The sequence below is a fragment of the Branchiostoma floridae genome, chromosome 11 (assembly GCF_000003815.2).
Source record: "Branchiostoma floridae strain S238N-H82 chromosome 11, Bfl_VNyyK, whole genome shotgun sequence".
Lineage (NCBI taxonomy): Eukaryota > Metazoa > Chordata > Leptocardii > Amphioxiformes > Branchiostomatidae > Branchiostoma > Branchiostoma floridae.
Window position 1 is genome coordinate 4,742,390 of NC_049989.1, and position 13,848 is coordinate 4,756,237.

The following is a 13,848-nucleotide window of genomic DNA, read 5'->3' on the forward strand; positions in this document are numbered from 1 at the left end:
ACTGCACATTCATAGTGCACAACATTTTGCAAGTGTACAAGTTGTTGCAACTTCTATCTTCACATATAAGCCGTAAAGATTCTTGTTGCCAGTTGCCTATCAAAACTACATACTTACATACAAGCATACATACTTACCTAGACTGTATTAAGATTATGTAGACAAATATAATAATGACATTCCTATTGGACAAGGAGGCCCACAAAAACGACAATTCAACACAGCAATATTTTATGCTGAATTTAATATGTAGAAAATAATTTATGGTTCAAGTTGTTTATGATAATAAATATGCTAACAAAGAGAATGCAGCCACAATAACTAAAAAGCCATGATATAATATATTTAATCTTATGTACCAGGTGTATCATCAAATGACATCAAGATGTTAAAGGAAGTAAAGAGCAAGTTGATGTATTTGCAATGTTTCTTGTTGTCTATCTTTATACATTTATATATGGACTTTGACCCAAGACCTATATGGTGGCACCAAGAGGTTAGGTTGAGAAAAATGCAGTTTTTGAAATTATAAATGCACCAAAAATGGAAGCAAATGTACCATAGTTTTACAATCTCTTGCAATGATAATGGTATAAGGACGTAACTATTGCAAGCGTGCAAAAAAAATGCGAACATTATTAACAAGAACGCTGCAACCAATGTTACATGGCCCTGTGAAACAGGAGAAAACATCCCTGTGGCCTGCACAGTTCACATACACAGTGGCCAGTCAACATTGAAATAAAATGCATTTATAGTTGCAATACTGGAAACAAATTCGGAACAAGTGTGATGTTTGGGGGATAGTACATGATACTTGTAGGTACAAAATCTTAAAATGCCATGTAAGACATCATGATTCTATGGGATTTCTTTACAAACATGTCAAATAACATGATAAATAGTAAACAGTACTGAAGTTATGTTTTCCGATGAATTTTTTCACCAAAATATGATCGCTATGAAACTTCAAGTGAACCCAGTTACATTTCGTGAACATATTTTCACTACTTGTAGGTATGAACAGGGAAATACAACCAACTGTTCTATATGCAAAATCACCATTTTTTTTCTTATGACTCACATTCACTCATTTTTGCCATCATCAACTTTTTTTACATCTTATCATAGCTAACTATTTTCACATAAGTTCTATCTGAGACAACATGACAACCTTAAAAACATATACATTAAGTCGACACATTAAAGTAAGGTACAGTTGATTTTTCTGTGTCTTCTGGTCTGTACATTTGCTGCTGTCTTCGCTGCCGTCAGGAACACGTGATCTAAGTTCTCGCCATATCTCGCGGAGCATTCCATGTAACCACGTGCCCTGATCCTCTTCGCCAAGGCCATTCCCTGTAAAACACAAAAAAAAACAGCGGCGTTAGAAATATCTAAACCTCGTACATGATAGCAATTCTAACACACTATAATATGCTTATAAGTTCGCGGGGATTTACTAGTACTTTCGCGTTAGCGGGAAAATTGAGTGTTCGCGGTGGTTTTAAGTTCGCGGTACCGGCAAAGACTGCATGCAGTCTCATACTACATGTATAATGGAAAAATGTTTGCGGTGGTTTTGAGTTCGCGGTGAAGTGGTCACTGGGAAAACCACGAACATATAACCACTGCCAACATTTCTGCATTTACATTATACTTCAAGCTGGGACTACCCCAAGCAAAGGAAGGAGATGGCATTTGAAATCACTCTTTCGTGGAAGGCGTTTCAGCACCTGGTAAACAATCTTTAAACTCCCGTTAAAACGACTTTACGACGACTCTTGAAAATTGAACGAGCCATTTTTACGATGAAATGCTTCCCTTCCATTTTATCCGCACGTGTCTTAATAAGCTTGTTCTCGAAGTACAGACGAATGTATAAAACGCCTAATTCCATGCCCAATTCTAACGTATTCATTAACGGTTCTTCTTGTTAATCTGATCAGATAGCGCGTTTGTGAGACGAGCGATGCCTCGTCACTGTCACATCACTGAGCGGTAAAACTCGTCTCACAAGTCACCGACACTCATAGTAAAGTCACACTCGCGCTGCGAACTGACATTGTGCATGGCTAACAAAGCCGAAAATATGTTTGGGCGGTAACAGTTGGCTGTTTAGGTTGATAGTCAACGTAAAGGAATGCGTTAACTTGCAACAAAGGGCATTAAGATAGACGACCGATTACAATGGGCAAGGTTACAAAAATAGAAAATCTGATGACACGTCATGAACGACAGACGACCAGAGGCGTCATGACTCCTGACTATGCAGTTGTGGTAACATCAGAGGTTAAAGGTTACGCCAGTATAACAGTAGAGTTCGTCAAGCGTTGATGTGTCAAAAACACCCATATGAGTAACAAAAACAAGTCGTTATGGTGCTATCTCACTGCGCTTGGGACACCGGTGCGGCACTGCAGCGGGGTTCGTTCACTGCGGCCCTGTTGTGTTATTTTCGCGATTTTTATAATTTGGACATTGGGTAATGCGTAAGTGTATGACTTTATAGAAGACAACAAAATACACAAGACGTAAGAAAATTCGTTGTTTATCTCTGAAATTCGTTGAGTGATCTTTCTAACCCCGCAGTGCTGCACCCGTGCCCCAGTGCAGTGAGATACCACTTTTATGCTACCACACAGGCCTCCGTCTTACCTGTTCGTACGACACCGGCTCCTGCCCTCTGTACGCCAGCTGTTGTAACGTGTTTCTGTCGTTCCGTAGGTCGGATTTACAGGCGATGAGGAAGATGGGGAGGCCTTTACAGAAGTGTCGGATCTCAGGGGCCCACTGGGGGGACACAAATGACATGTGTTAGACTTTGGAAATATTTGTATATTTGCCAAGAAGGTTATGTTTTATTTTCGGTATCTCTTTCCAATGTTATTATCATTATGATCATCATGAAAATAAACATCACCATCATTGTCATCACCGTGATTGTTCGTAATCGTCATATACGTTATAAAAACTGTAATTGTATCTTTAAACTGTATTTGAAGTTTGATCACACGTAATCGGCATACGTTATGAAGACATGTTTTTGTAGCTGAAGTTTGATTCACCCCGTTACTGGAATCTAAGTAACAACGTGATCGGATGGGGATATGGGACAGTTCATGAACCGACAAAAACATTTTATATTCACAGGCCAGCTGCTGCAGTAGCACAAAGAAAGGCCTAGCAGATGTTGAAGTCGAAAACGATCTGGAGACAGTCAGGATACAGAAAAGGCTGTTCGTCAGCTATTGTTTGGGACAAACAGTTTGAAGCAATTTTGTGCTGCCATTGATAAAAGCGGGAGACCAGCTGTTACAAGATTCCAGTTGTAACCCATAGCAACAACGATTTGGTCGCCGAATGTTTACCTGCAAAATTTCTCATGGAAAACACAATGGTTGTCACGATTTGTAACTGTTAGCAGCATCGGAACACACGTTCAGACTTGTCCTTTTGGAAATGATCACTTTCTCCTGTATGCGGCCCTGGGGGGAAGACGAAATACCGCCTTCATAATTGCAGGTTATGGGGCCGTTTGTACGGGGTCTGGACACAATTTAGCGCTGCTAGATTCCAGGCTTGGACAGTCTTTTCACTATGGGAGAAGGACGGACAAATAGCCCTGGTAGAAAATAAGAGTCTTTACCGATTTTACAGTTTTGTAATTATTAGTAAGCGGCATTCCGTACATGCCAAATATAGGACCACGCCTTCAATTTGTCCCTCATTTTACTGAGAAAAACAATGTTTCTACTTTCTAATAAGTATAACCTTGAAACGAGACTTCTTTGACAAGAATGTCTGAGATGCACTGTTCTTCTCTGTCAACGCAACATACTTAGCCTCCGAAATTCACCAAAGTGCCTCAGGGATACATTATATAAATGGAGAAATGTCAGTCTTCAGTCCTTTTGACCCTCATTGTCTTTCACATAGCGTGAGAACATTTCAGACGAACTACAAATTCTGCAAAGTTCTCCTACTTTTTGAGTCGTAAATGTGACATTGAACTAGATTTATAGACAGTATCAGCATAACAGAGATTCTATCCAAACGGTACCCGGAAATGAGCCCACATGTGGTGTAAAATTTGCAGCCATTTTGCCCTTGTGGAGTGACCTTCAAATTCCAGAGGATATAGTTGTTTTGGCCTTTAAAGATTAGTTCAATATCCCGGAGCAGGTGAGGTAGTGTGCGCTGTCAAGCTCGAATCAACGTTTGGGAGAATCAAAAGAACTCCACTCTGCATCAATAACTTTCTGGAGAAATTTTCTTAAAAAGTCATATAGTTGCTTATATTGACCATAAGAACATAATGATATTGCCGTCTATCTTAATGTTTTGCTATCTGCGCGTCGTTTGTTTTAGTTCCTCGTGGAGAGTTTACCCAAGAAATTCTTCTCTCCGTATGGTTTCTGCCATGGTTCCTACAGTCGAACTTTACTCTTCAATCTTCATTGTCAGTGCAAATCGACTTACAGGGACTCAATTTAATGTAAATAAAATTTGACCCACTCTACTATATTATCATGTTATAACGGAATGATCAAATGTAATTCCCAAAATCTAGATTCGGCGCAGATTTGTGGATATTTCCTTCCGTCCTAAACTTCGCCACCCCAACAGAAGGTTTGTATTGAAATGTGCGCCGTTTTCTTTCTGATGAAGGGCCGCAAGGTCAAAGTCAACTACTCGACTGAATCGGACTCCTCCCTTTTCCAATTAGTCGCGTCCACCTCTACAGATAAGCAGTGAGGTTGGAGCCCGGCCCACACATGGTCTGAATTCCTACTTCAGCACAACAATCCTGCCAACCTTGCTGACGGCACGTTCTGTGGGACCACCTTTCTGTCTGCCTGTCTGTTGAGATCTATTGAGTTTTGCACGTGCTAGAGTATAAATCAGTATTGTGCTGAGGCAATGGATGTTAGCAGAGAATGACACTTAACCGATTCTAACATATTTCACCTGACACCGTACGCTGTTAGGGCGTTCTACCAAAAAACGTGATGAAATTTGAACAAAATCCAAGCTAAATCCGAGGACAAGATGTTTTGAATACAGGTAATTGTCTCATTTTACAGGTGACATTTGAAATACTTCAGATGTTTTTGTTTAACATTTTTGCGATGATTTTGAATCCATCGTGTGCCAACTAATACTGCACCATTAATCTGGATTAATGGTACAGTATTAGTTGGCACACGACGGATTCAAAATTCCGCCAGTGGCATTAGCTACGAGTTATCAGTTATTGCCACAACTCAAGATTCCGATTTGAACACAAGACATGTGTGTATCAGGACTCCCTCTTCTTTTACGACTAGGAGGCATATAGGTGATAATCATTCTGTGTTGTGAAAACTGAATAAACGAAAAGCCTGACGCGTAATGTTTGCAGAAGAAGAAATGCCCCCACGCTACTCGAGCTGTGAACCCTAACGTCAACTTTGAGCGTTATTATTCCACCCATCCCTAATGGAGAACAGGTGCATTTGTAGACCTCCGGACTTATGAAGATTGGAAGTCGAGAGTAAAACTAACACTTTTAACGCCTCCTATTCCGAACAACACCGGCCCATATGGTGTATTCCAAACGAGCAGAAAAAATTACTTTGACCCAAATACCTGCCAGAAAATTTGTTTTTGTTTAGGCCAAACTTTGCCTCGGAATTTGTTCGGCAAGAGAGCATCACTATTATGATTGAGCATTCCTTCTACAGGATTGAGTTACATGTGATTTTCTGGAGAGAGAACCTCCAATATTGACGTAACAATGATATTGGTAACATTTATTCATTGTTTACTTACTGCGGAACTCTTATTTTTCACGAGAGGGTCGCAACGGCAAATCCACGTTAAATTATAGATATTAATCTGGATATGTAATTTCTGATATCATCAACTAAAGGAGCAATATCGCGAAGTCTATAAGCAAAAGTCCAAATCGGATGGATAGCACACAGATTGTTCCCAAGATTATATCAAGTAAGGTAAGGAAGACTAGGGGTGAAACCGGAATGGTCACATCATCACTCCTTGTGATAGACTACAGGGCCGCGGGCCAGTTTCTGTCACTAATGATCAGTTCACAGTCTTTACAGGGTTATTCGCCTTTTCTGGGTTGCGCTGACCTTTTGATGACCAATTAGTGACAGACCCATCACATGTACACCCTGTCATTACGACGGTGCATCTGACGTCACAAATGTGACGAGAAGTAGGTGGATGCATTGTCTATTAAATCATTGCAGTACAAAAACAGAGCAGCAAGATACACATTAACTTAATGATTAAGTGTACGTGGATCTGCTCTCTTTTAGTTTGTGGCCTGATATTTGAGTTGAGTTTGAATTCAGTTGATAATTTTCTGATCTTTCCCCCCATCACTTTCCTTACCTGTTCCTCTTCCATCCTACCCCCCTCTTTCTAATCTCCAAGCAGATCCTACAGTGCTACGGTGTCAAAGCTGGCCAAGGAGTATAGCTGACCAAAGGGGGTCGCATACACACTCCTAGGTCGGCTTCACTCATCTGCCAGATTTTGATACTATCTTATTCTACCGTAAAATCTGCTTGGAGATTTCCTCTTTCAGTCTATATCGAACCATCCCACTCACCCGAACTTCCACGTTCTCGAAGCTCGCCTGTGACGACACGTCGAAACAGATGATGATGACGTCAGCATCGTTGTAGGACAGCGGTCTCAGTCGGTCGTAGTCTTCTTGACCTTGAAAATAAAACAGTAACTCGTCACTTTACGTCACACATTACATATACAAACTGTAAATATATTACTATAGAGGGTCTAGATTATGCCCCTCCACTAGACGACGATCATTGAGCGTACAGCGTATTTGATTTGTGTGACCCTTGATATACCGGATCTGAATATGATGCAAGATGTAGAAGTATATGATTTAAAAGATAAACATATACAAGATACAAAAATTACTTCTTTATCAATAGATTCATCATGCGATTTTTCAAATATCTCGTCGCTTAGTGGTCGCAGCCTCTAAAGGGGGTGTTAACAAGAACAAATATCTACAATAGAAATTCATAATTACATCTGGCCCAATACATAAAGCAATGTGATATAACAATCTAATGGCACAGTAGAAAGCAGACAATAAGTGTGAACTGTGAAGAGTGTTCTTTTAGAGTGAAGTGTGGGAAGAAATTGAAAATGGACGAAAACGAGAGAGTCAGAAAACATCACCGATCACATTTTCGCCTCCCAATATCGGCTAGCAGATAATTGGGCCAGCTCTTTCACCGTTTACTATAGCTAGTGCCTTGTATGGTGAGCTTGAAGAAAGGTCTACTGTATGTAACAGTGCAACTGGAACCTTGTGTAAGGTTGTGGATAGTCTGTCTAGTCTTGGGATTACGGAGAAAGGCGCGGGAAAAATCATGGAGCAGAAACATTGGGACGTACCAACAAGGATCACCGTGAGAGGGGAGATCAGAATGGTATAAAAAAAGTACCGTTACTTTGTTCAATTACATTGCAACAGAGTATTTTTTCTTAGGATTTTTTGTGCGTGAAGGGGGTGTTATGCTTTTCCACACGGAGATCACAATATCCACTAATCCAGGCGAATACAGCTAGGTTAATGGGGTATATATAGATGAGCTCGTATGGTCTAGTTAGTAGTTAAAGCCCTTGCAAGAAAATCGATTTGAAGAAGTGAAGTGAACAATGGACAGCTTGAATCGTCTGTAAACGAAAACATTCCATCAATGCCACACCGATTAAAGGCCTATGTGCCCCCCTCCCCACTGTAACACGGCACCGCCTACAATGGATGATAACAGCCTGCCACAACATGTCAGGATAAATGGCTGCCGATGACCTACTTTCAGAAATTTGAAGAATACATTATATGTAGAATATGCACCACACGAGGCATTCATACGACGGGAAAACAAATTTTTGAAGTAAAACACTATACTGGGCGTATTTTACATCGAGCATGTCGTACGTCCTGTTACAATGTCTGAAATGTTGAACTCAGATGGGTTGCAAAAAGTCTAAGAATGTCGGTGTATGTGTTGGCATTTGTGCACAGCAACAAGATTTTTTTTCTGTGTCTTATGTACATAAATATTGATGTAAGGATCCAGGAGTTATATGAGCTTCTTTTGCTAAACAACGACATAAAGTTGTATCGGAAGTTTCTGACTGTATCATGAATAGACATCTAAAACGGCACGAGGGATAAAAAGGAAGGATGCTATTTGTTTATTGGGACGTTCCTATCTGTCTCCGGTGGAGTTTGTTTACTCTACGCAAGTAACAAACCCGGCCACAGGCCACATCCTCTGACGTTATTGAACTTTCGAGATTTGCCGGAAACTAAGTACTCCCCTGTCGTCTGATTATGACGTCACGGCTGTGGAGCACCAAGTTCACGTCCACTTGAGCAATGGAAAGGACGCAACAAACCTTGCGATAAAATTTTTATCTCATACCTTGGACACAAATTATCAACTATACAGTCACTGTACAACTATGTTGAAATCTGACACAGTAATCTTTAAAGTTCGAACGGTACCGAAACAAATCTTTCAAATTTCGAGGATTGCAAGTATTTCGCGGATTGTGGTGACCTGCTTTGTTGCGTTTGGCGACTTTTCAAACTTAATTTCAAGCAAGCCTGAGTTATGAGACCACCATCTCTGACTGTGGATAGACCAAACTATCCGGTCCCCCACTCTGCGGGCACGTTGACAGGTCCTGACGCGAGTGTTATATCTCGGCCCTGTAATGTGCCTTGCCCCCATGCCTAAGTTTAGGCTCGAGAACACTCTAAAGTTTGCCCTGTTGTGATGGTGCCGATTGACGGGCTCTCGAGCGAGGCCGACCGTGAGTTCGGGCATTCCTGCCGGCTTGTCTGTCAATATGCAAGATGGCGAATGCAATATGCAAGCAATCCTCTTTAATGTCAGCAAAAACGTGACAATAATATTTGACATCAACCAATGCTGAAGTCTTGTTTGAAGAATCATAAATAAAGGAAATTGTCATATTGTTTTCTTTAGCTTACTACGACATGTCGTGGCTCACTAATCAGACGTTTTCTCCAAATTGTCCTGTTGATGTTTGTTTTGTTTGTTTACCTGCCTGCTTGTTTGTTTGTTTGTTGAGCTCTTGTGGCGTCATGACAATCATAATTTGAATCCCCGGGCAACCACATTGACGGGTAATTGGATTCAAAAGTGGCACCTTCGTGTGCTTTATTGGACGGCAATGCCAGAGAGTACAGCTCCATGTCCCCCGCGTGGCTAGTATCCATGCGTCACCACGATCCAAGGATCTCTTTCCAACTGATTTATGCGGCTATTGTTTGTTGGAGAGAAGCCGCTGACAGTTGTGATATTTCACCTTTCTGAACTTTCCTCTTCACCGAGCCTTCCTTCCTCGGGGCTGTTTTGACTCCCTTTGTTCTATACAGACAACACAGGTATGGCCTGGATACGGCCTTCTTGTGACGTCAGGATGTAAACATCCCCAGGTGACATTTTACGACAGGTATTCAGACTTAATACTGACGTAAATAGTCCCCTAAATCTATCATTATCATTGAAATACTTCCTATTATTGCTATAATTTGAATAGGTCACCGAAGTCATAAAAACGTTCTATGGGTTTCTGTCATCATTTTACTTTCAATTGTTTGGGTGTCCTGAGGACAATGACATCCGACGATGAAATGTTCTTGCAATGAAATACTAGGTTGGAATGCAGTCAATATACTGTAGCATTTTTTCCTATAGATAGTGTGCTGATATGGGTATATCGTCTGCCATCTGCACATTCGTGAATCCACCTCAAAGATAGCGGGGGTTAGATTTGGTCAACCAACCATACATGGACGTGGACATCGCAGGGATGGGGGCAAAGTTATCTCAGTATTGTTAAATCTTTCTCGCACGCATGTAATAACTTTTAGAGTGATGAAAAGACTGTCAAGACGTTCTGTGCGTGTCATCTGTAAGAGAGCCAAGGAGCTCAACTTGAAGATCCTTGAAGTAACTAAACCCGGAGACGCCTCAAACCAGATGTGAGAATTCCTCAGATTACCGGGGGGATATTGGCGGTAATATCGTCTGTCGTCACGCCTTGATACTCTGTCACGCGAGAAAATACGAGAGCCATCCTGACACCTGTTAGAGGACACACTACTCCGAGCTATGTGCCAAACTATACTCAGGACGCGGCATTCCAGTCTTCTGCTATTTCAAATATCACATGACGAAGTTAAGATTGAGACGATATATTTTTTTTACAAAAAGCTGTCAGTGCTCAAGTCATACTTTTAAATATCAAAACCTCTCGAAGTTCTACAAGTACATTATCCAAGGGAATGTACAGGTTAATTAATACATCTCACAGTGTTATATCTAGAGGGAGTAGAGGGTAAAATATGGACACGTGTTCAGTTGACAGTTGTGATCTGTGAGAGCCTGACATCTAGGATTAGTGGTGGATCTTGGTTACGCGCCAATGTCTGTTTCCTCAAGGTGGTTGAGTAGAACCTCCTTGGCTACTCGTTACGAAATCGTCACACTTAGTGCTAAATCCTTTTCAACATGCTGGCTACAAATGCCCTTATTCGGTATCCACACTGCATTGATACATGCTCATGAACCTGTAGACTCGTGTAGACGTTAATCAAATAGTTGGCTAGGTTTACAGCTGAAAACGTTAGGCAAATAATCGGCTATGTTTACAGACGAAACGACTTGACGTCATTGAAATCAAGACGTCTTGCGGAAGGAGGGAGTGTGTCTGGAGGAGTGACAACCTTCAGCACCGTCTGGGACGTGACTTAAAGAACCTCCCAGGAATTCTTCACCTTTATACCACCCGGCTTGTGGAAGAAAGGGGGGCGGTTTTCTAAACGCAATGGCAAAACTGGCCCTGAATAAGAAAAGGAGATGCCGTAACCATGCTAGCGTTACAACTATGATATGTAAAATAAAGGTTATGTTCCGTCTTGTGCAAGTAAAAGCTTATCAAACCTAAACGACATGCTATTTATCATCTACATCGATCATCCTCCCAAAGTTCGTTCAGTAGGTCCTTACCAAATCCATATTTATCATTTATGATTGAGACACCCATTGCTTAACATGCTTGACCTAGATATGCCAAGGAAATCGTTAGAAAATCGGCAATCCGACGCCAATTGGCCAATCGTTTATGGACATTTTTATCGACCATTCAACGGTGAATTATAGATGATTTAATTCCTACTTCTGTCTCCGTTCGTCAAGGAAATAGGACAAGCTGAATGGGAATATGGAACAGCACTCCACGTAGTGTTGGACTCATCAATATATCGATCTGTTTATCAGTAAAAAGGATGGGCGTGAGCAGTGGTGTTTTATCTGTAAGCCACGTATGGACAGCTCTCCAAGCAGAGGTTGGTAGGGAAAATTGTGACCTTCTTCTCGTAGTCATATGACCCGTTGTCTTTCCGCCGGCCCCACTAATGACGGTAAAGTAATGGGTCATATTCGAAGGTTACAATTTTCTCCACCGACCTCTGCTTGGAGACTACCCATGGACGTAGCGTCACCGGAAACCATCTAATACCCCCACAATCGGTACGTCATCCATAGACTATCCCCTTTCTCTACGGTCACGCTCTGCGGTGAGACTCAATACAAGCTACTGTGAGTACCGTAACGGTGGCTTTGAAGTCTTCACCTGATACTTAAAATTTTCACTGACACAGACATAAATACTGCTCACACACAAAGCTGGCCCTTGTTCCCAACAACTGCTGGTTTGTTTCTTTTCTTTCAGTCGTGATCTCCTCACACCCGGTGTGAAAAATTCACCTCTGATGTCTCCGCTAGAGCTTTACTGCCAATGGAAATGTTCCCATGCATCCGATATCGGCGAAGTCTTACAATAACAAAGGCATGTGAGAGGTAACAAATGCAGTGTGGGAATGGCCTGTAGAATGTGCGAACCTTGAAAAGGCCCACTTTAGATCAGAAGTCTTCCCTCAACGGGAAGAGAAGGATTCGACATGAAAGCCGTTATGATCTCCTGCTCTGCATTTGATCAAACTTGAAAGATGACGTCCTCTTTGATAGCATATACAGGTACTCATCGCGCATTCTCAGTCAACGGCAGGTGCAACTTTGAACAATTGATCAGCGAGAATTGATGCTATGAACCGTAGCAAACGTAATTGCACAGGGATTTTTATCATAACCACATTTATACAAAAACTCTACAATTGAAGCTCAAATATTCAGTCTTCCCCTAAGAGACGTGATCTGTGGAGGATCTAACACCATGACAAGAGGTCAGCACCTGTCTACATGCCGTCCTAGATACCCCTGGTGTTCTGCCAAGTTCTTCATCCGGTTAAGACGACAGGTCTCACGTCTTGGGCGTGTCAATCAGTAGCCTTGTGCTAGACTTATCGCCTTTCTATGCTCCATAAGCCATCGTCTAAGCAACTTTCCCTTGAGGTTGGAAGGAAGATAATGGATTGTTGCTTTTTCGGGGGCACAAAATAGACCGTACACAGCTTGAAACTTGTTACTCTGGGAGTCTGGAGTTAACTGACAGTTCGTTATGTTGAACGTGACCAAAACGAGCCAGCATTTCGTAAAATGTCACAGGCGTGCAAGTACCATTTTTGAAATCGCGGCACAGTTTGAACCAAGACCGTATGTACTGCATCGTGCACTTTTAATTATTGCATCAGCACAAAGATATTGTTTGGTCCCAAACTCCCATTTTTCAGAGGGAGGAGAGGTTCTGTCATTGACGGAAGGATGAACATGATAAATGGACGTTTTGGTTTGTCAGCACGTGCATGATGACAGGCGACAGACATCGTTTACGGTAACAATGACGTAAACCCTATGGCCCTAGTGGCGGCATGAAGAGTTTGTTGCGGTTGATTGGCGGCCACCTTGACAATGTGCCACCTGTGCTGATGGTCAAAGACGACCTATAAGCTGCCAGGTGTGAGATTACTTTACAAGGTGCTGTATATTTTTCATTGGGGCACGCAAGGTTTTAAACCACACAGAAAGGCTTGAAGATTACCTCAATACAGGACTTCTCTATATCGTTACAGTTTCTACACAAGTTACTCAAGCAGTCTATCTACTTGCTTGAGTAAGTTTTGTATTGTGTATCTTATTACCTGGACGTGTAACCCTCATTAACGTTATACAGTTTTAGTTTCCCAAAACAGTATGAGCGAAGGTGTACACGGATTCTTTGAATGCATGTGAAACGTTTGCAAATGCATCCCGACAGGCGACAAAACAGCCTTAGCCCCCACTCGGGACGGTGCACACGTTAATTACCCGGGAAGTCCTCCCTTTGTGCCGGCCCGACTCTTACAGACGCTCCAGTCACCCCCGTAGAACGGCGATGAAAGCAGGACTTCGGGCCTGACCTGGACCGGTGATACCCGGTTTCCGATGCCGCTTAGAAAAGTGTTGTGTTTAGACGTGACGCTAAATTCTTTTCTGAGAAGATCATTGTTTAACAGTGGCCCTTTCGGACCTTTAAGTCTTAAAAGGCAGGGTTGTTCTCTGCAGGGATTGACTAGTTTATATCAAAACCATTCTTAGTCTGCATCACTCAAAGTTCTTTCAACTGTAGGCAGCGGGAGGAAGGTTGAAAGCGAAAACAAACAAAAAACTTTTTTTTCGCCAACCTCCCTTGACTAAAACTACTCAGATACCAAAAAGAGGAAAACTGTCTATAATGGTTAGAGAGTAATATACTTCCCTCTGATATTCTGTTCCGATATTCTACATTGTTTGCACCAGATAGTAGTACATTGCCGTCGGT

At 41.8% G+C, this 13,848-nt stretch overlaps 1 protein-coding gene across 1 annotated transcript in view; it reads right to left on the reverse strand.

Annotated features, from left to right (window-relative positions):
• Positions 1 to 255: 255 nt before the first annotated feature.
• The window catches only part of LOC118425455 (ras-like GTP-binding protein Rho1), a 20,530-nt gene continuing 6,937 nt past the window's right edge, over positions 256 to 13,848 (reverse strand). The window contains exons 3-5 of the mRNA XM_035834276.1: positions 6,623 to 6,732; positions 2,659 to 2,793; positions 256 to 1,359 (exon numbers count right to left, since the gene is read on the reverse strand). Coding sequence (XP_035690169.1) covers positions 1,204 to 1,359; positions 2,659 to 2,793; positions 6,623 to 6,732 — 401 coding nt within the window. The 3' untranslated portion in view covers positions 256 to 1,203. The remainder of the gene's footprint in view (positions 1,360 to 2,658; positions 2,794 to 6,622; positions 6,733 to 13,848) is intronic.